Source organism: Aricia agestis, chromosome Z (assembly GCF_905147365.1).
Source record: "Aricia agestis chromosome Z, ilAriAges1.1, whole genome shotgun sequence".
Taxonomy (NCBI): domain Eukaryota; kingdom Metazoa; phylum Arthropoda; class Insecta; order Lepidoptera; family Lycaenidae; genus Aricia; species Aricia agestis.
Genome location: NC_056428.1, coordinates 23,217,026 through 23,239,038, shown reverse-complemented (window position 1 = coordinate 23,239,038; position 22,013 = coordinate 23,217,026). Strand labels below are relative to the sequence as shown.

Below are 22,013 nucleotides of genomic sequence, written 5' to 3'. Positions count from 1 at the left end.
ATCAAATATTGGGAACGGCCGTAAGACTGGGTCGCACCAACTAACTTTCACTTTAAGTGTAACTTTAACTACAATGCAAAATGTCAAATCTTTGGTTAAAGTTAAAAATTGACGCCTTCAAGACGCCATATTTAACCATGACCATAGAGCTCGACAAGGTTTTAAATGCGCGTGACGAAAAAAAGAACTAACTAACGCATCATACAAAAAACGCCATTTTTGACAGTTCTCCTTTACCAGCAGCGCCCCCGTTCATTTATAACCTTGTTGGACTAGCTGTCACCTGTCAATTTCTCCGATCAAAGTTAAGGTTAAAGTTAAGTTAAATTTACCTTAACTATAACCATAACTTTAACTTTAACCACGCCTCTGGTGCAACCCAACCTTAAGGTATTACCTTGTTTTTGGTCAACCCCGTGGCAGCTTCAACTCTTTCAGTTAAGTACTTTATTTTTTTATTTTTGAGCGAATCCAAAATTATCATGAAAAAGATTTGTGGTAATATTTTATCAATGAATGTGATTCAGCTATTATTTTATTAATCAATTACTATAATAATATCACATATTACCTATTATATCACAAAAAAATAAAACAAAAACTTAAAAGAAATGTCCGCAAATAAAAACGTTTTTGTTTGTCGACCCTACGGCTGGCCAAATATCAGCCGCGCGCGTCAACAATCAACATTAGCAAACAAAGTGTCATTGCGATACTTAATAAAAATACAACCTCCTCGTTTGTTGGAAGTCGGTTAATAATTTAATTCTAAATAAGGCCCTGGATATTTGTTACGTTCATAGTAGTTATCCAAGATGACGACAGATGGCGCTTTATAAGTAATATGATAATAAAAGCTATATAAGTACGGTTTTAGCTATTAAATGTGTTTAAGACAAAGTGTATCACGGTTTTAAGTATTCAAATATGATTATTGCAATAAACTTATGCAAAATTATAAGCATTTACGTCTGTATTATCTTTCAAAGGTCTGGCCATCTAGTGTCAAGTAGTATAATTAACGCTGAAAGCTAAAATGTTCCAGAACTTTTATAAGTAAATTACATTTAAAATTATTTACAAATGAAATATGATGGTATTTATATTATCAGAACGTCTGTCTGAGTGTTTTCGACATTATATAACACAATACTTTCATCCTTTCCTTGTTAAAAACGCAAAAAACACTAATTTATTGGGAGTCTCGTTACGTGTGCACCTGACAAACGCTGAAAGTGTACTGACTTAAGCCCCGCCCACAATGATGACGTCAGGACCTAGTTGAAAATCACAGTGCACAGTTGCTTAGGCCATCTCCTCTCTATATTAGCTTCATGACAATAACACAATAGTATAGCAAGTATAAAAGGAAATACATAAATTCGTCATAATGGCGTTATTTTAACAAATGCAAAAAAAATCCTTAAGCTGTACGTAGTATGATGTGAACGCCCGAGTCAGTGCTCACAGCATGACTAAGTTGGCCAACTTTCAGAGAGAATGCGACTTCCTCGAAGGGTTTCTGCATCTGTCCCCTTTTAAATTTGCCAAGGTCTCCTCCACGTTTTGCAGATGAGCAATCAGAGTATTGTTTGGCGAGTTCACTCAGAGTTGCCTCTTTGTTCATAATTTGACGACGATACTCTGAAACAGTAAACCTATTGTTAAAATGAGCTTCTCTTAGGGTAAGATTCCAAATCAAATATAATAAAGATAAAAATTTAAAGCAATAAAGAAAAGGAAGAAAGCCAAAGAAAAGTAAAAGGATATAAAATCTAATTAAGTACGCTCAAAGACCGAAAACGATAAAAATTTAAAGCAATAAAGAAAAGGAAGAAAGCCAAAGAAAAGTAAAAGGATATAAAATCTAATTAAGTACGCTCAAAGACCGAAAAAGCTCAGTGAGCGGAAAAATAACTCACAACGCGTTGTGGTCACAGTGAAACAGCTACTACTAATGAAAACGGCCACGACGCGTTCTGGCAATCACAAACAGACCATAACGCAAAATTCGTGTCGTGGCTGATTACAAAATATTTTTTCTTTTATTAAATCACTGCATAACGTGTTTATCATTATTATTTATAAAATATCCATAGTTCCATGATACTATCCGAACTATATAATATTATTACTGTCTATCTGTCTGGCGCAACGCAGTTGCGGGCATCAACTGGTAGTATTATGATATGTATTTCAATTATTTAAATTAAAATAAAACTATATTTTTATTATTTATTAAGATCAGATTACTTTTTATTAAAAAAAATAACAACACATTGCACCAGACAGACAGACAGTAATAATATTGGTATGGATAGTATAATGGAACTTTGGATATTTTATAAAAACACGTTATGAGGTGATTTAGTAAAAGAAAAAATATTTTGCAGTATGTATGGTAATTCAAATGTACCTAATCTTCCATACCTATGGACGATTAATCAATCGAGAAAAATGAAAAGCATATCAAAGAACAAATCAAGAAAAATTAATAATGTATCAGCCCTGGCATGAATTTCGCGTTATGGTTTTTTTGTGATTTATTGATTTCTTAGGTTTACTCGCGTAAACATCGTATCACTCATTATATTACAAGGTTCAAACACTTACGGATTTTGTCGCGGAGCACATTTTGTGAGTGCCAGAACGCGTGTTAACTTGAGGCCGTTATCATTAAAGCCACAACGCAAATTTCCCGTTATGGTTGTTTCACTGTGACCACAACGCGTTATAAGCTATTTTTTGCTCACTGAGCGTTTTCGGTCTTTGAGCGTAACATATTATATAAATAGAAATGAATCCTCCATACCAGGTTTCAGCAAAAATAGTTTAGAGGTTTGGGCGTGAAGAGGTAACAGACAGACACACTTTCAAATTTATAATATTAGCGTGGATTTAATTCAGAAATACTTACCATTTAAAATCTCCAGTGCCTCCTCCTTGGATCGTGTAATGTTCTCATCACGCCAGGATGATGGACGACGGCTGCCGCTGTGTTTCACCAACAGGTGACTACATTGTACTTCATTAAGTTTTGCCGACTCACTGTTGTCGTCCTCGTATGGAGCAGGTTCCGTTGGTGTCTCCCATTGAGATGTCTTGGTGTGTACATTCAAATAGTAGGTCATACCTAAAAAAATTTAAATAACTTAATATTTTATTTGAGTAATTACATCATTATCTGTAAACATACAGGCCGGAGCACTAACACACTCAGATTAAAAATATTTAATTTAAAAGGTGATGTAAATAATTCATTACGATTGCAGAAATTAACCATTCACAGTTGTGTAATCTTAGGAAACACTGTAGTTCAATCTTTTACTGTTAATATGGAGTGTAGATGGAGGAGGACTATCTCTGTATGAAAAAAGTGTCCGCTGAAATGCGTTAAATTAGGGTGACGCTACAGTAGCAACAGGGTAAATTTTAAATCATTTAGCAGCTTTTATTTCAGCTATTTAAGTTTATATTTTTCAAAATATATTGGTATTATGGAGTGAGATGCGCAAGAACATACTCAAACCTTCTAGAAAAGTCCATTTGTTTACGTGTTTACCGGTTTATTTTGTTTACGTGTTTACTTGTTTATGTTTATTGTGGTACATGCTCGAGCCTCCTAGAAAGTTCCCATACTTGTTTACTTGTTTACGTGAATCGGGAACTTTCTGGAATTCGTCTCGCCATATAAAAAGCCGCAGGTAGACGGCCCGTCAGTTCAGTTCGGTTCGGTTCGAGCGATCATCAAGGCGATTTTGGAGTGACAACAAGTGATCAATAGTGAGTGAACCAGTGAAACCTTCGACTTGGCTACGACCTAGGACAGTGATAGTGCTTAGTGATTGGACCTAGTGATTAGTGTTTGGACTTAGTGCTAAGTGTTGTGGCTTAGTGTTTAGTGCAGTGTTAATAAAGTCTTAAAGAGAGTCACCAGGTCTTTCTCTCCAAATCCTCGAACCCTAGCACGTAACAACTGGTGTCAGAAGTGGGATTTGGAGATGCCATTGACTCCGAGAGAGGACTTCAAGGTGAGTGTCAGGACAAGGGCGCAGCGAGCTGCTGCCATTGACTCCGAGAGAGGAGTTCAAGGGGAGTGTGAGGACAAGGGCACAGTGCCAATGACTTCGAGAGAGGACTTTGAGGGAAATGGCTGCAGAGGCCACACCCACTAGGGACACATATATATATATATATATATATATATATATATATATATATATATATATATATATATATATATATATATATATATATATATATATATATATAAAACTCAAAGGACTGACTGATTGACATAGTGATCTATCAACGCATGTGCCCAACCCACTGCCCACTGGACAGATCGGGATGAAATTTTGCATGCAGGTAGTTATGACGTAGGCGTGATCTATCAACGCACAGAACATACCACTGGACCGATCGGGCTGACATTTTGCATGCAGGTAGTTGTTATGACGTAGGCATCCGCTAAGAAAGGATTTTGATAAATTTCAACCCCAAGGGGTTAAAATAGGGGATGAAAGTTTGTATATAATAATACTTCTTAACGCGAGCGAAGCCGCGGGCAAAAGCTCGTAGTATTATAAATTGCGAAAGTGGGTCTGTCTGTTAGCTCTTCACGCCCAATCCACTGACACACTTTACATTTATAATATTAGTATGGATTTTAATTATATCTAGCATGACCATTTTTATTTTTCACCAAAAAGGGATTTTGTCAAAATTTTGGTGAGCATGACTGTTGGTCAGCATTTTTATATTTTTTGACATTTTTCATGGCTTGAGAGCAGTGCATGTTATGCTATTGATATAGGACAGCATTTATAATCTGAAAAACATATTTTCAAGCAAAAGCATTAATTCAAATTGGTAAACTAACATATTAGAGATTACTTGGCTGCTTTCTAAAGGATTTAAAGCGAAAATGGGAGGATTATGTGTCCCGACTATCGAATGTTCGGACTATCGAATAAAGGGACAGTCCAGCTAAAAACAAGACAATATGGTTTAAGCCGATTGCTGACGTTCAAGGGGGGAAATAATAATAATAATATGGTCCTCTTAGTTATACCTAACAAGTGTGTATTGCAAGTATTTGTAAGTGATTCGCTTATGCAGGTGCCAGACATGTGATCAAATATGCAAATTCGCCAAGTGTGGCACTGACATTTGCCTATTTGTGCAAAGTTATTGCTGGCATTTTCCTATTTGTGCAAAGTTTTCTCAAACTTTGAAGCCCATGTCTGGCGCCGGCTTTGGAGAAGGAAAACCTTGAATATCTTACCAGTACTCCTACTTTTGCGTGCCTCCCATCCTTCCGGCAACACCTCTTCATCTGACATGACTGCTAGTCTCGTTGATTGCAAACACTCAGACCGGAAAACTGCCATCAAATATTACAAAAATCAGGACACATTTAAAATTACAAGAATTAAGTACTGAGTTATCACAAAAAGTTTCAAATTTAGTTTCTTTGCCGACAGGTAGATTCTATTCGTTGATCGAAATCGATATAATTATTATAATGCTAAATCAATAAAGATCTTCTAGAGGTTCTAATCAGTATTGGTGAATAACATTATTGCGATGCTGATAAAGAAAAGTTGAATAAGTTTTATAGGTATAAAGTAACAATTAAAATTGCAGGTCGCCGCTGCAGACTGACAATAAGAGAATGCTTAAATACCTTAAATCGTCCCCATAAATTCAAGCAATAGATTTGTGAAAGCACAAAATTATAAAATTGAAAACGCGCTAAGCGCCGACGCGGAACAATTACGAGTGTTGCCAATAATTTGCACAAATATATTTTCTAAGGCTGCGCGTCCACTGGATGATGGATCAGAATCGGAGCGCAGGGACGGACGGAGCGTCGCGTCGCGCGTCGTTATTTACGAAATGCCGATGGTGTGCGTCCACTGCATTCGGATTCCGCATCAGCAATTTAGTTATTAATGTATAATTTGGTATTTTATCTGAATGTAATTTGGAATTCATTTCAGTTTTTACGCTGGGTACTAAGCATAATATAATATGCTGGGATTTTTTTACTCTTTTCATGCACTTAATCCACATATTTTATTAATTAGGTAGTAATTTGTTTTATTACAATGTTTCATACGAAAGCTTTAAAACTTTATACAGGACTAGTAGTTCGGCTGTGCTCGCCGCTTTTATATAATACTAGCGACCCGCCCCGGCTTCGCACGGGTATAAAATAAATTATGGCCTGAGTCACTGAAAAAATGCTTAAAATCGATTCAGTAGTTTGATTTTAAATAATTTATATTCATTACTACCCGTGGGCCCGTGGCCCGCATAGGTCGGTACAGCCGCAAAAGCTACTTAACTCTTTGCTACTTAAGTACGTCCCGCAATTTTTAAATCTGTAATACGGTATCTTCGAAAATATTCATTTAAAATTAAAATCGTAATAATTATGCTGTAAAGGGCCATAATCAATAATGTATTTAAAGTATTTAATTGAATAAGCATTATTGCCGTATTGGTTAAAATCGCTTCGAAAATTAGCCATTATTTGAAGTTAAAAGTAAATGACAAAAAAATATGTTATTGTGCGATATATTCATAAGATATATACGTGGGAGAGCCATGCTTCGGCACGAATGGGCCGGCTCGACCGGAGAAATACCACATTCTCACAGAAAACCGGCGTAAAACAGTGCTTACGCTGAGTTTCGCCGAGTGAGTTTACCGGAGGCCCAATCCCCTACCATATTCCCTTCCCTACCCTCCCCTATTCCCTTCCCTTCCCATCCCTGCCCTCCCCTATTACCCTATTCCCTCTTAAAAGGCCGGTAACGCACCTGCAGCTCTTCTGATGCTGCGAGTGTCCATGGGCGATGGAAGTTGCTTTCCATCAGGTGACCCGTTTGCTCGTTTGCCCCCTTATTTCATAAAAAATAATACCATCGCGGAGTTTTCTGTAGACCTTTTCAATGTGCGCATTGTATGCGCACCCCTGCATTGGTACATTATTTTACTATTATCTATTCTGTGGCATTGGTAGCGCCCACTTCGAAACGGGCGTAAATCGCAATATTTTAATTTCGCCATAACTTATAAACCAAACGTCCAATTTTAATCATTCACAGAGCAAATATAATCTACATGAACTGTACTTAGTGATGAAATTATTTATTTTGATAAGGATTATTAGCATGAGTAAAATAAATGCGTTTAAATGTAGTCCAAAAAAAAAACAAGATTTTTAAATAAAAAAATGGTGTTTGTGCCTCACTTGACATAGATAGGTATATTGTGTCGCAAACATTTTTTTAGATATTTATAAGATCTACATTTACTTAGAATATTGTATAGTTCTATCTTTTATAGTTTAGGCAGCGTACGCAAAATAAGTAAATTTTCTGGTTGTTTCCGAAAAACTGAAATATCTTACGGAACCCTATATTCTCCAAAATAAAAAGTAGCCTATGTTACTCGTAAATAATGTAGCTTTCGAATGGTGAAAGAATTTTTAAAATCGGTCCAGTAGTTTTTGAGCCTATTCATTACAATTAAACAAACAAACAAACAAACAAAGTTCACCTCTTTATAATATTAGTAAGGATGATATTGAATGTACTGCAACTTCTTGGTGGAAATTATATCATAGAGTCGGGATGAACCCTTAGTGCGTGCGTCCGACTCGCACTTGGCCAATTTTTTGAATAATTACGAAAAAAAAATCCCACCATATTTTAACTTGACACTGGCCATGGTTAAAAGGCTGAGTGCCATAATAAGTCATTTTTATCTTCTGATAATATGACAATTGACAGGCGACAAACTGACGTGCTTTCTTCCTTGTTTCTTCCAATAAAATACCTTGGCAATATCTATTTCAATCGTTTGGAATCTTGTTATAACTTTTTGATATGAAAATATAATTGTGTAAATATGTAACAGTGATGGCTTTGACAGTGAATTCGTCAACTGCTCGCTCTGAGAACGTTGGTGCCAAAGTTTCTGGGGATATAGGTGCTATACAAATTACAGAAGTGAGTGACACAGAATCGGACACTGAGCAAGATAAGCACGACGTATCGAAGACTGTAAGTGTGCCCGATTTACCAAATAATTTAATACAAAAGTCTGAAGTGCCCGTATTCGGGAGCGTAGCCATAACTAATTCGGACAACGTCCAGTTTGGTAACAACACATACTTCAATGGGCCAGTAACTATCAAGCAAGTAATAAACAAGTCTGGAGTAGACAACCCTGCGTATAACAAAACAGAAGCCGAAGTCGCCTCGCTAACCAAACATACTGCAAATAGTAAGTATTCGTAATGTAATACCTCGATCGTGGGAAATCCAGACACAATAGATATTCAATTGTTACACGGCCGCCTGTGGCCGCTGGGGGCTTGATGGGTATTGTCATCAACAACCTCATCTTGTTAGAATCAAATTAGGTAATAATCGAATAAGGTAATTCTCGTATTCTTTTTCTAGAAAACAACTATAATATTATCTAAAATGTAATAATGGGGATGTACCCAAAGCTTAAACAAAGCTGATAAGACTGAATGGAATGAGTCATAAAACAATCATCAAAAATCATGAAGCTTTAAATAAGTTTGCTAAATATTGTCACCATATCTAAAAAGTTGTAAATGCTTATGTTGCTTAATAAATTAATATTTAAAACATTCTACAATTATATTAAAAAATTAAAACTTTTTGTTTCATAAAATGAATAGACATTAATCCCCATTAGACCTCCAGATCTGCTGTAACTCAATGTAATTTAATTTTCATTTTATTCCTATTACAGCAGAAAAGAGAATACAAATTCTCTTATGGCATAAGGTAACTTTCTCGGCAATCTGTATCTCAGTATTCGGTGGACTTCTAGCAATAATATTACTTGTACAAAATAATCATGAAGATGATATAAAAATATTAAATTCACCAGACTACACACCCAATGTGACAGCGTGTAAGTATTTTTTAAATGTTTCAAATTCAAGTTTGATTCTCAGTTTATTTTGTGTTTGATCTCATTTTTGCTTACAGACATATAATTAATTATGTCTGAAAAAAAAATTCAATTCTTATTTAATAATATTAAAAAGGTAGATAGAAATTCAATTTAAATCTATTGAAGGCATATTTTGCTGTACTAATATAAAACTCTATTTTAAATTCCTAACTTCTTATATTATGTTATTTACTATTGAGGAGCATAATTATTTTATAAATTATAAACAAGATGAAAGTACAACAAAAGCTGATTTGCTTGAATTATGATTATTTATGAAGCAAGTAGCAACAAAATAAATAATGTTAAGTAGAGAGATCATTAGAGACTATGATTATTAATTATTAAAGTATGCAGACTTTAACAAAATGTATGGGCTTTTTTTTAAAATAACTCAGTGAATGGAAATGCCATTGTAAGAATTAAACAATCAGATGTTTATTTCAGCACCATCCATGGTGGTGGGTTACTGTTATGACAATATACATGCCATTATTGTGTCAGTCATCCTGTTTCCATTAACATTTTTGCTGATTTTCTACTTGTTACTAACCAAAAATGCGGCAGAGAATGGGAGAATCATCAAGAATGAAATGCATGACAACCGTGTTATTAAAACTTGCATGCACAAGGAAGGTATGATTATCATCGTCTACACAATTTTCAATACATTTTGATTTAAATGTAAACATTCCCTAGCATGATGGCTTTAATGTTGCTGATTTAAGTTAGAATTAGCTGAGAAATACAAATTAAATGCAAATTAAATGTTGCTAGCGGTCGTTGACTCCCTGTCAAAAATTTGTCATTTTCCATATAAACCGCGATTAATACTGTAGTGTCAGATATTGTCAATCATGGTTTTATATGGAAACTGACAAGTTTTTGACAGGGAGTCAATGACCGCTAGCGACAAGTTAGCCCGAGTGGAGTATACATCTTTTGATTTTGTTCTAACCAATAACTACATACATAGTGGTTAAATATTTAATAATTATTATTATTAAATATTAATCAAACATACTAACATTTTGCCATTAATAACTTAAAAATATAAACAATACATAATTCATAAAATTTACATAAAACATAATTCGCATTTTCAAATAGTTATCTAATTAAGCTATAATAGTGCAGAAGAGTTCCTATTATATATTTTTTTAACCGACTTCCAAAAGGGAGTAGGTTATAATATGTTCCCCCTTACACAGGGATTGTTATTTCCAGATTGTAATATATTTATAATTTTTTTCTTTAATTTCTTTTTTAATAATAATAATAATGTGCTAGACAAAACAAGTAGATTTTCTGTGCGAATTGTTGCTTATATTTTTGGAATGGCATAAAACCATAACTTTCAACAAATATCCAAGGATCCTAATCAAAGATTTTAACGTTTTCAGCTGATCCATTGATTATAGCACCAGATGTGCTTAGAATCGTGTCAAGAACGGAGTGGCTGGCTCAGCCGGTCGAAAAAGAACTGACTAAGTTGACATTGCCCGCACCCTGGGTCATAATAGCCCACACAGCCACGGAGAGCTGTTATACCCAGGTGAGATACTGAGCGACTCCCAAAAAGAAGGTTCTATTTTACTCTTGGGTACTAGTGTCAGAAGTGGGTTTTTGTCTAGAGTTTATCTTTTCAATAGTGTTGTTGATTGGTTAACAGTTTTGAACACACCAAATTTTACATTAATCGGCTTAGCAGTTAGAGCTTAACAGCTTACAGACAGACAGACTTTTGCATTTAAAGATAAGCGCCTTCATTGTTTAATGAAGCATAAACCTTGAAGTATGTAGGATATAGGTTTGCCTACAGTCTACATCAGGGGTTCCCAAAGGTTCCCAATCTTTTTCAGCCTATTTTTTTTTTAATGAAATAAAGGGGCAAGCGAGCAAACGGGTCACCTGATGGAAAGCAACTTCCGTCGCCCATGGACACTCGCAGCATTAGAAGAGCTGCAGGTGCGTTGCCGGTCTTCTAAGGGGTAATAGGGGAGGGTAGGGAAGGGAATAGGGGAGGGTACGGAAGGAAATAAGGGGAGGGTAGGGAAAGGAAAAGGGTAGGGGATTGGGCCTCCGGTAAACTCACTTACTCGGCGAAACACAGCGGAAGCGCTGTTTCACGCCGGTTTTCTGTGAGGACGTGGTATTTCTCCGGTCGAGCCGGCCCATTCGTGCCGAAGCATGGCTCTCCCACGTCACGCCTGCGGCGCACTAACTATTTAATGGCGTACTAATAATTTGTCACGGCACCCTATACTTTACCTAGCTATTATAAAAATATAAAAAACACCTATATTTATCATAGTTAGGTTTTGGATAATGATAGAGGCGACGGAAGTTGCTTACTAATATTATATATTCGCATTTATAATATACTAATATTATAAATGCGAAAGTATCTCTGTCTGTCTGTCTGTCTGTCTGTCTCGCTTTCACGCCAAAACTACGGAACCGATTGTAATGAAATTTTGTATACAGATAGTCTAAAGCCTGAGAAAGGACATAGGCTACTTTTTTACTGGAAAAAAGGGTTGTAAGGGGGTGAAAATACGAAAATTTGTTCAAATTAAGTTAGTCCCAAAAATTCGTACTAGATGGCGCCGTGCGTCTCTTACATCGCGCTAACGCTTGCCCAACATCTTTCTATAAGACGTGGTATCATCATACGTTCGAGTTTCGATTGTTATTAATTGTTTTTTACGTTATTTAGTAAATCAGTACTTTATATTATATACAGTGACGTAACATTAATGATAAATAGTTTATGGGCAAAGTTGTGTAGGTAATTGGGGGCTAAATAAGCTTTAAAATTTGGCATAAAATATAAAGTTTAATTTTAAAAATGAAATATTATGTGCACACTGCACAGCTGTTTTGATTTAAGGGGTACCAGGGTTTTTTTATAAAAGCTTTTGACACAAATTTTGTTGACATCGCGCGCTATAAACTGAAGTCCACGGGGACGAAGTCGCGGGCAACAGCTAGTTTATTATAAAACAAAGTCGCTTTTTCTGTCCTCATGTCCCTTTGTTCCCTTTAATCTTTAAGACTACGCAACGGATTTTGATGCAGTTTTCTTTAATGATTAAAGAGGAAGGTTTATAAGTATAATAACAATAATTAAATATTGGATCAATACTGTTATTTTTGAGGTTTCTAATCTGATGTCGTATAAATGGGGATTGTCTATTTTTTTTTAATTTTGCTCATTACAAAAACATTTCGAGGTTTGGTTGGATTGGTAAGCTTCTCGTATCAGCGTTCACATAATGGGAACTTGCATTTGACGAACCAGCCATTATAAATAAGATTGAAAGGAAATTTAAAACATACTACAGAGGTCAATTAGCCGCCGATGATGACGTCAGAGCGAAACTTTAAAAATTTATTGAAAAAAAAACTAGCCAATGAATTTCAAAATTATTTAATTTATATTCTTAAAATACCCTATTTTAACAAAAAAAAAAAATATAAAAAGTACATGTGATTTTTTTTGGACAATGCCCATTACATTTTTTTCTATTAGGTACATTGCTTGCGGAAAATATCGGAAAGCCACCTTCAGCGCTTAGAAAATAATAAATTACTTAAGTTTTAACTCAACTACGATGAAGCCAAAGACAACACAGTATTTGTTTGCTCATGTATTTTTGTAATTTCGTTACTTTGCACGGTGGTCGTGAGTAGAAATGTGAATTTAGGGACAAAGTAGTCAATCAATCAATCAAAATCTTTATTTCCAAGTTTGTTACTAATATATTATTATGATGTTATGTTGACTATTTCATATAGAAACTAGCTGTCCCGGCAAACGTTTCTTTGCCATAAAAAGTATTTCGCCCGTATTATTTTATTGAAGTGACTAAATAGGTATGTCACCATGGCAACGTCCATCGCTATCCCATCGCACAAACAATGGTCGCCGTCAGTCTCGAGTTTTAATAGTTTACTATTATTTATTCAACAAATGCACTTATCAATATAATAAGTACCCAGTAGCCGATTCTCAGACCCACTGAATATGCATATATTTGGTTAAAATCAGTAAAGCCGTTTCGGAGGAGTACGCGGCCTAACATTGTGACACGAGAATTTTATTTAAAAGATAAACTTTTTCTAAGGCCATTCTATAAGCGTGCAGATCTGAGTAAAAATTTGTGGTTTTGTACGTTTCAGAGCCAGTGTGTGCTGCGCGTGCGACTGATACAGAGCTTTCACATAGAGTCTCGGGGTTGGGACGACATAGCCTACAATTATCTAGTCGGAGGCGACGGCTCCGTCTACTACGGTAGAGGTTGGGACTACCAAGGTGCTCACACTAAGTACTACAACAAATTCAGCATAGGTATCGCTTTTGTTGGCACTTTCAATAACGATCAACCACCGAAACAGCAGGTGGAGGCATGCAAAAAGATTATTAAACAAGGCGTCCAACTGGGAAAGATATCCAAAGACTACAAATTGTTAGCGCATAGACAACTCATGTCTACCTTAAGTCCAGGTGATAAAGTAATGGATATTATTAAGGAATGGCCCCATTTTGTTAAGAATGATACGGATGTAAAAGATTTGTTGTAAAACCTACAGAGTGGTTGAGTTGATTAGGCTATAGAAGACAGATAAATTAACAATGAAATTGTGTGATATTACACTTTTTGATTTTTGGATTTTTGGCGCGTGGGTCGTAAACAGCTATAACAAATATCTATAGTTATTTTAGCTGAAATTCGGAAGATTATTTGATAAACAGATCGTTATGTTAATGTCTTCTCGATTCCCTAAGTGTGAATATATTTACCGTAAGCATACAAAACATTGTGAAAATAATATTTTTCGGATACATGGACAGAAATGTACTTAGGTGTAAAATAGAGCAGCTGCTTACATGACATTTACACCCGCACCAAAATATCTTTGTGAGACGTTGTCAATTATGTCATAACGCGATTTATTGTTGTTGATTGTTAGTGTCTAAACACACTAAGCCGAAAAAACGCGGCCGAAGTTTGGCATGATTACGCTTGCAATGCGCTACGCATACAATATAACGCGACGTAATTTCTGCATGGTGTGTCAAAATCACTTATCAGTAATTTTAACTACATTGCAGGCGTAATCATACCGAACTTGGCCCGCGTTTTTTCGGCCTAGTGTGTTGAGACACTTAAATACCATATTTTGCTCAAAAATGTGCCAAATTACAACAATATTGTCGATTCTGATTTCTGACTCAATATTTCTGTAGCTAAGTATGTAAATAAAATGTTTGAACTATATTGTTAAGCTGTCATTTAGATTTGACAATCTAGTATGTTGGGGAAAGATTTCCTTTTTCCAAATTTTTATCCATTTATTGTATATGTATATTATATAACCAACATTATAAAATTTTATAAATCTATAAAGTACTGATAAGTGATAAGTTAATATAATTATATGTAAGTTGTAGGTTTTTAAAAACATTTTTTTAAGTGTTTTTCTTAGGGTGGATTGCACCAACTTACTTTAACTATAACTGTAACTTTAACTATAACTACAATTCAAAATGTCAAATCTTTGGTTAAAGTAAAAAATGGACGCCATATTTAACCATAACCCTGAGCTCGACAAGGTTTTAAATGAACGTAGCGAAAAAAGGAACTAACGCTGTCATCATACAAAAACGCCATTTTTGACAGTTCTCCTTTACCAGCAGCGCCCCCGCCCACGTTCATTTATAGCCTTGTCGGACCAGCTGTCATCTGTCAAATTCTGTGGTCAAAGCATAAAGTTAATATACCTAGAGGAATAGAGCAACAATCTCTAGCTGTCAAACGAACCCAAAATTGGTTTTCATCTGTGTGAAAAATATGTGTACGTATACTCTTACACAAGCATGATTGAACATGAATTCTATGAGATTAAATTGTCAACGTGCGGCACGTGCCGACTGGACGTCAAAAAAAGAGTACTGCTGTCATGTATTACACGTCTCTTTTTACCACGCAGTGTTAGTGATAGTGACATCTCTCTTACTCAGGCCTAATTGTTTCTCTATTCCGCTAGGTATATTAACTTTATGGGTCAAAGTTAAGGTTAAAGTTAAAGTTAGCCGTAACTATGACCATAACTTTAACTTTAACCACGCCTCTGGTGCAACCCAATCATTTTTTGTTATTTTGAATTATCAGATCTCTTTTCATCATTCAACGTCAAATTGAATTGTGATATACATATTATGTAAATGCATTATATGCTTTATAAAGTGCCTAAGTATTGTTGTATGGTCTTATATATTAACTAACTGTCCCGGCAAACGTTGTTTTGCCATATAAAGTATTTCGCCCATATTATTATTCTATTTAATTGACTAAATAAGTATGTCACCATGGCAACGTCCATCGCTATCCCGTCGCACAAATAATGGTCGCCGTCAGTCTCAAGTAGTAATAATTTACTATTATTTATTCAACAAATGCACTTATCAATATAAAAAGTAGCCAGAAGCCGATTCTCAGACCTCAGTAGGTCTATATTATAGGTACATAACATGAAACTAAAATTTTATAAGCATATTACTGAATATGCATATAAAATTTGGTTAAACTCAGTAAAACCATTTCGGAGGAGTACGCGGCCTAACATTGTGACACGAGAATTTTATATATTATAAATTAAATTATATTATAATAGTAAAATCATGATTTAATAGAGCACATTATATATTATATATATACCTATACAATATTAAAATTATTCTTACAAAATATTAATAAGTTTATGAATTAAGGGATCTTCGGTTTTTACTTTTTAGGTTTCTTTTAAATTACGTTGAGATAAAATTAGATGAAAATCTAATTTCATCAAATAGTGTTAAAAACATTTTAATATTTTAACTTTTTTAGGGTTCCGTACCCAAAAGGTAAAAACTGTACTGAGACTTTGATGTCTGTCCATCTGTATGTCCGTCTGTCTGTCTGTCTCCAGGCAGGCAGACTTTGGAAATTATTCACAGATTGTGTTATTCTGTTGCCGCTATAACAACAAATACTAAAAACAAAATAAAGTTAATATTTAAAGGGGGCTCCCATACAACAAACATTATTTTTTTTGGTCTTTTTGGCCCGTAACCCATAATGGCAACATAATAATATAGACTGTGTACTTTAACATTAAATAATAAAATTAAAATAAAATAAATAATTAATAATTTATTTATTTTATTTTAAAATAATAATTAATCCCATACAAAAACACAACTTTTTCCTTATTTTCGCTCTATAACGGTACGAAACCGTTCGTGCGCGAGTCCGACTCGCACTTGGCCGATTATTTAATAATTGAAACATGATGCGACAATTTGTTATAAGGGTTATGGGAAACAACAAAATTAGTTACGGTGAAATTGTTATGTAGTTCTTTTAGCACTTAGTGTAGATATAAAATGTGATACTTACTATATTATTTGTTGATACATGTTTTTTGTATATAATATATTACTTATAGTATATACGTTTTATTTAGTTGTTTGCCATACAAAGATACAAAAGTTGCCTTTTATATTGTTATGCAGGGTGTAACAAAACTAAGTGATATACTTTAGTGTTTGTATGTGTTCCCTATAATATGGTCGCTGTTGAGCATTTGTAACCTAACCTAACTGAACTTTTTTTTGTTAAATTATGAATGCAGTGTTGTTCTTAATGATCTAAAGAATATAACTCGCTAAGTAGTAGCGCTGAAAGAGCAAATTTTTATTTGTGATTTGCATGGGCAAGTGCCATGATTTTTTCCATAGAAAAGTTTTCAGCGCTCCTACTTTCACAGCGAACTCTATATAGGCGACTCATACACACCCTAAGGTATTATCACTTAGTTTTTTTCACACCTTGTAATGCTAAGTACTCACATACGGTTTTGCTCGATAGTTTTACTCCGAATCGAAGGAAATTACATATTTGACATATTTAATTCCATTGGAGTCGGCTCGAAGCGAGCCCTCGAGCTGTCAGTTTTGCGGTCCACACGGTGGTTATTGCTCGATTTGGAGTAAAACTATCGAGCAAAACCGTATGTGAGTACTTAGCATATAAGTGTATAGTATTAAAATGGCATTTTATACCAATAAGAAAATGAAAGACAGTTAAATTATAGGCACTTGTTTGGTAGACGTTGTTTTTATTACTGGCACTCTAATTTTTTTTTTGTAATATAATACTATACTTTTTTGTTGTTGGAGGGCATTTATTTTTTTACTTAGATTTTTATTTTTTTGTTTGTTTACTTCTGTGTAATTATTATAAAATTATTATATCCTGTGTCATAAATAATATAATTAAAATTCAAAGAATAAAACTTTTAAATACTTAGGTTTAGGTTACCGATGGACCCTAAGGCTACATACTGGTGGCAAATGTAATATCAAATACCCTCATTGCGTAGGTCTGCCATCTGCCTTTGAATCAATATAATATTATTATGAATGACTGTAAATCTACATGCGACACTTTCGTTTCTGCCCATTCTAGTCCAGTTTCGGACCATTATTTGAATGTTACTTAATGGTGTTAAGTTTTTTATACATTGTATAAAATTATATTTTTACAACATAATATACAATTTGATTGTTATCGTTAATAATTAAAGAAAGTGTAATTATCAATTTGTTATAAGTTTGTCTTATAATTATTATAATTGTAAAGTCTGAAATAAAAACTGTGAACGAAAACTCTTTTTTCTGCAAAGCGAATGTTATTTTGTCAACTTGTTTTATGTTATTGTGAAGTACTTGAATGTATTGTTTGGCTGGCGAAATTAACTATACAACTCACCTTGTTTCTTGGCAATCTTAGTTTGATTTATATGCGTCCGCGCGAACGAGCGGTTTGGCTGCAACACGAGATCGAAAGCAAAGTATGAAACGATTTATTCAAATAGCGGCGCGGTCGCTTTCATAGGCGGTGCGCCTATTGCGACTTTTTGTAGCGATACTGTCGCATATTTACATCGATACAGCTTTGTGTTTTTATGGAGTTCCAAATGCGACTAACGCGTGTTAGTAGCGATACAGTCGTGCGCTTGATGGTCGCGCGACAGCATCGCTACTAAAATCGCAGTAGGCGAAGGCCCTTACATTCTCGCGGTGTAGCCGCCAAACCGCGCGTTCGGGCGGACGCATATAAATGGAGCCTTAATATAAACATGTATGCACAGCGAATAACTATATCAGTTAATAAGGTGCACCCACACAGCAGTTATTATATGTATAACGTTACATACTGTTGCTTAACATTTGTTGTCCCACGTTTTTTTAGTAATTATAAAAGACACGTTTATTTCTAGACGATGTTGTAGCGTATGTTACACGCTGTTATAAAAGTTACTGTTATCGTATTACACAATTTTTATAACGTTATATTACTGCTGTGTGCACCTATACGTACGAAAGATATTAAGATAATACAAGATTTGCTGAAAGATATTTAAGATACAGAAGTAGTTATTCTATTGTAATCGTTCCTGAAAAAATGGCTTACCGCAAAGAAAATTATACTGATTTTCATGTGTTTCCCTGTTAAAAATTTGTATTAATATTACTTATATTAATTTAGTTTGTTGATAATACAATTTTACAAGTTATCAAATAAAATGAAAGTTTCTTTAAACTAACTATTGCGTGCGAATGTTCTGCTAAATTCTGCTTTATTTACATAAAAATCAATAATAACGCTTGCAATATAAATATTGTATTTCAGTAAAGCTGAGCCATAGACATAATATATACTGTGAGCTGAGCAAGCTTTTTTCGTCAGTATAGATAATATCTAATGTCTTTATTTCCATAAAACGAAGTTTGTTGCGGGATGGTTTTACCGCATGATATTTATTCTATTATATTTTTGATGCCCATTTTAATACTTTTTTGCTATTTCTGAACATACACAATTGGTTATAATAACAAACTCATAATATGTCGCGTATGTTAATAATATAGATTTTTAAAGAATTAGAAGTTAGCTCAAGTCAAGTCATATAAATATTTTTTATACAAAACAAATAATTTTTTTGCTATTAAAATATCTACAATGTACTATTGAGGAAATTGATTGAGGCAGTTGACAGACCAACGTCATTTGGTCGGATCATTTCAATTCAATGTTAATTGCATAGACTTAATATATACTGTCGTATTGTAATCTGTCGGCCGGGTTTGACGTAATGCGACGTAGGTCCCCCATCTGCCTAGGAATCAACTTCTCTGATTGTACGTTAATAAAGATAAAACCTTCATAATGCCAGTAATTTTCGAAAAACTGCCATCTAGCGAGCGTTTTGATTGACTAGTTTTGTTTCTATCTCACTTTAGCTTGTACTGTGCGAAAGAGATGAAAATGCGATAATGGAGCTCTGAATAATTAAGCTAATGCACTTATGCAGTTGTTTGTCATTAGTTCAATATTTATTGACTTTTTGTGTTGAAATGCACAATTAGCGCAGACTGTTATAAATTCTGTTGATTTAATGTGTCTTCGTGGACAGATAGGAGTTGTGTAGTAATTGAATACAAGGGTGAATATTTTATCTAGATTTTTATGCTTTTGCGATTTTGCTAAACTTTAAATTTAGCTGTGCGTAAGTTATGGTTGATTTGAAGTTGCGGGCTCAAAGGTAGATTTAGCATGTCCCTCGGGCTCCCTGAGATCATATCAAAGGGTTTTCGTGGTTGGATACCGCTGTCGATCCTGGCGACACAGAAGATACAGTGGAAATGTATCATGGGCCAGTTGCTGCAAAGAACAGTACATAATAGCTTTTTAATATTTTTTTAACTGCCGCTTTTCCAACATCTTTTGGTGCTAAGGAATAAGTAGTTTAAACTGTGTTTGGCTGAAGCTTACAGCATGGTATGATACATTTATAATACCAATGTATATTTTATATCATTAAATGGAGAATTATACTATGTATATTCATTATATAATTGCTCTTTGTAGTATCAGCTTTAGCGACAGACTATTTTGGTGTGAATATAAAATTATTTAAATAAAACCATTTATTTTTATAAGTTTTCGATAAAAGTACTAATAGTTTAATTCCCACACTCACAAAACGTGAATAATGACGGTTAATGCATTAAATTATTGAAATTATTATAAGCTTAAAATTAAAAAAAATAACACCAAGTTTTTTATTTGTGTTGTGCAACCTTGTATGCGCATTATACAGGGTGCAATTAAACCAAGTTTTTTAGGGCTTAGGTATCATTGGGAGAGTCCATTTAACAAAAAAATAGGGTTTTAATTTTTTTACAATAAAATATTCTATCCCACTTAAAATCAATGCATAACGATCACTTCGCGGCGGTGGGTATGATCGGGGGTCCATTACTTGTGGTGTTTTTTATAGCTTTCGGAAGCTATTTCTCAACATTTTGGTACTGGAGTGATTATTTAATTAAAAAGAAAAAATACGTGTATTTTTATTTTTAAGGATCTGTCGGGCCGGAAAGTTTAATTGCAACCTGTAACCTGTTTCGGCGCAATAAATGAATTTCTAACAACTTGTTAGAAATTCATTTATTGCGCCGAATACGTTTTTTCGGGACAAAAAAAGCTAAAACCGTCCCCGTTCTTCAAAATATATAAAAAAAATCGTCGGAATCGGTTCAGCAGTTCCAGCGTGAAAAGGTAATAGACAGACAGAGAGACAGTCTATCTGTCTCTCTGTTTGTCGATGTCACATTTTCGTATTAATAATATCAGTTATGATAGTAATTTTCCTTCCTTTTCAAAAATATTATGTTCGCTTGGTCTAAACCGGGGGTGAGTATATAAATTATTTTTTTGCGCCCCCATGACTGTTTAACCCACTTTCTTATCTTTATTTAAATTAAGGGGCTTTTGTCGCAAATATTTATAAAAATAAATACCAAATGCTAAATTAGTCGTTTTCAAACCATATTTTTACCATTACCAAATTTGTTTTCCCAAATTTTTTCTAATCCCGGAATTCTGGGATTTTTGTTTTAACAAAATATTTAAATACTGTGAAGTCGCCTCCAATACTTGCTAGTCAAAAATTAAAACTAATGTGATAGTAATATAATTTTATCTTCATGCATATTCCCATGCATCAAGATAAAATTATATTACTAATCACCCACAAAGCCCCCTTTTTTTCTTGGTCCCACACCGCCCCTATTTAGGCCTTCAGCGCCCACAAGGGGGCGTTATCGCCCACTTTGGGAAAGGCTGGTCTAAACCATATGGCCAATAAAAACGAATAATAATCATCTGTGCATAGAATATATACCAGTGTTTTTAACCGTTTTTTAACCGTTTTATTATGTTATAGTTACCTGTAATTTAACTTCACGTGAAGATCATTTTATATACGAAGAGATGTTAATTTCTACCCACGCTATTCTCTTTTCTACGCTCTAATTATTTTGTCTATTTAATTCAAAAACTTCTATTTAAATAGAATTCTTTGATTTAATTCTTTTTAAAAACGGCCTTGTCCAGTGGTTCTCGAACTTTTCGGTGCCGGTCGGCGGAGCCCTTTTAAAAAATTGAAATTTTTGACGTACCACCTCAAATTAAGAATGTTTTGTCTTAGAATTAAATTTCTCCATGCTGGTGTCTGATGAAATCGGTAAATACAATATATGTATCGCGGAGAGCCTACAAGGTCTTTGTGGAGCCCCAGGGCTCCGCGGAGCACACTTCGAGAAGTTTCAAAGCCTTTTGTTAAATATAAAAAAAAAATATTGGAACGAAGTTCCTTATCGGGCGTTGCGAAAGGGGGCTAGACGAGAAAATTTGTAACGACACTTTTTTTTAGTATCTGCGAAGTAGGGGCAGATTGATAGTATTCCGGCGTCAACTAGATAGCGTTTTTGAGAATAAACAGCGAATAAGATCTACCGGACGTTTAAATAAATTTTATTGCAATTCCTTCACTAATTAATCGAAAGGAACTTCATTCCATCCCTTGACACCTCTCATTTGCTTTTT

The 22,013-nt window shown here is 34.4% G+C and overlaps 3 protein-coding genes across 4 annotated transcripts in view; 2 read left to right on the top strand and 1 right to left on the bottom strand.

Annotated features, from left to right (window-relative positions):
• Window positions 1–1,381: 1,381 nt before the first annotated feature.
• Window positions 1,382–5,779, bottom strand: LOC121738659 (putative peptidyl-prolyl cis-trans isomerase dodo). Its single transcript, XM_042130866.1, has 4 exons — window positions 5,688–5,779; window positions 5,288–5,388; window positions 2,918–3,133; window positions 1,382–1,644 (listed from the first exon to the last, which is right to left on the bottom strand). The coding sequence occupies exons 2-4, from the start codon at window positions 5,343–5,345 to the stop codon at window positions 1,424–1,426; spliced, it is 495 nt and encodes a 164-aa protein (XP_041986800.1). The 5' UTR covers window positions 5,346–5,388; window positions 5,688–5,779; the 3' UTR covers window positions 1,382–1,423.
• Window positions 5,780–7,871: 2,092 nt separating this feature from the next.
• Window positions 7,872–20,834, top strand: LOC121738627 (peptidoglycan-recognition protein LE-like). 2 transcript variants are annotated; one of them, XM_042130814.1, is made up of 6 exons: window positions 7,872–8,301; window positions 8,803–8,967; window positions 9,457–9,645; window positions 10,413–10,564; window positions 13,195–13,971; window positions 20,825–20,834. In XM_042130814.1, the coding sequence occupies exons 1-5, from the start codon at window positions 7,935–7,937 to the stop codon at window positions 13,594–13,596; spliced, it is 1,275 nt and encodes a 424-aa protein (XP_041986748.1). In that variant the 5' UTR covers window positions 7,872–7,934; the 3' UTR covers window positions 13,597–13,971; window positions 20,825–20,834. The 2 variants fall into 2 exon arrangements, with proteins under 2 accessions (XP_041986748.1, XP_041986749.1); XM_042130815.1 differs by lacking the exon at window positions 9,457–9,645.
• Window positions 19,487–22,013, top strand: part of LOC121738625 (sodium channel protein Nach-like) — a 75,755-nt gene continuing 73,228 nt past the window's right edge. The window contains exon 1 of the mRNA XM_042130811.1: window positions 19,487–19,566. The gene's annotated coding sequence lies outside the window, so the exon portion shown is untranslated. The remainder of the gene's footprint in view (window positions 19,567–22,013) is intronic.

Excerpts from the sequence above, each read along its gene's own strand:
- LOC121738659 (XM_042130866.1), bottom strand. The coding sequence starts at position 5,345 with ATGTCAGATGAAGAGGTGTTGCCGGAAGGATGGGAGGCACGCAAAAGT. Across the intron at positions 3,134-5,287 it reads ACGCAAAAGTAGGAGTACTG|GTATGACCTACTATTTGAAT; the intron begins GTAAGATATTCA and ends AAATTTTTTTAG. Across the intron at positions 1,645-2,917 it reads GGCACTGGAGATTTTAAATG|AGTATCGTCGTCAAATTATG; the intron begins GTAAGTATTTCT and ends TTACTGTTTCAG.
- LOC121738627 (XM_042130814.1), top strand. The coding sequence starts at position 7,935 with ATGGCTTTGACAGTGAATTCGTCAACTGCTCGCTCTGAGAACGTTGGT. Across the intron at positions 8,968-9,456 it reads CACACCCAATGTGACAGCGT|CACCATCCATGGTGGTGGGT; the intron begins GTAAGTATTTTT and ends TGTTTATTTCAG. Across the intron at positions 9,646-10,412 it reads AACTTGCATGCACAAGGAAG|CTGATCCATTGATTATAGCA; the intron begins GTATGATTATCA and ends TAACGTTTTCAG.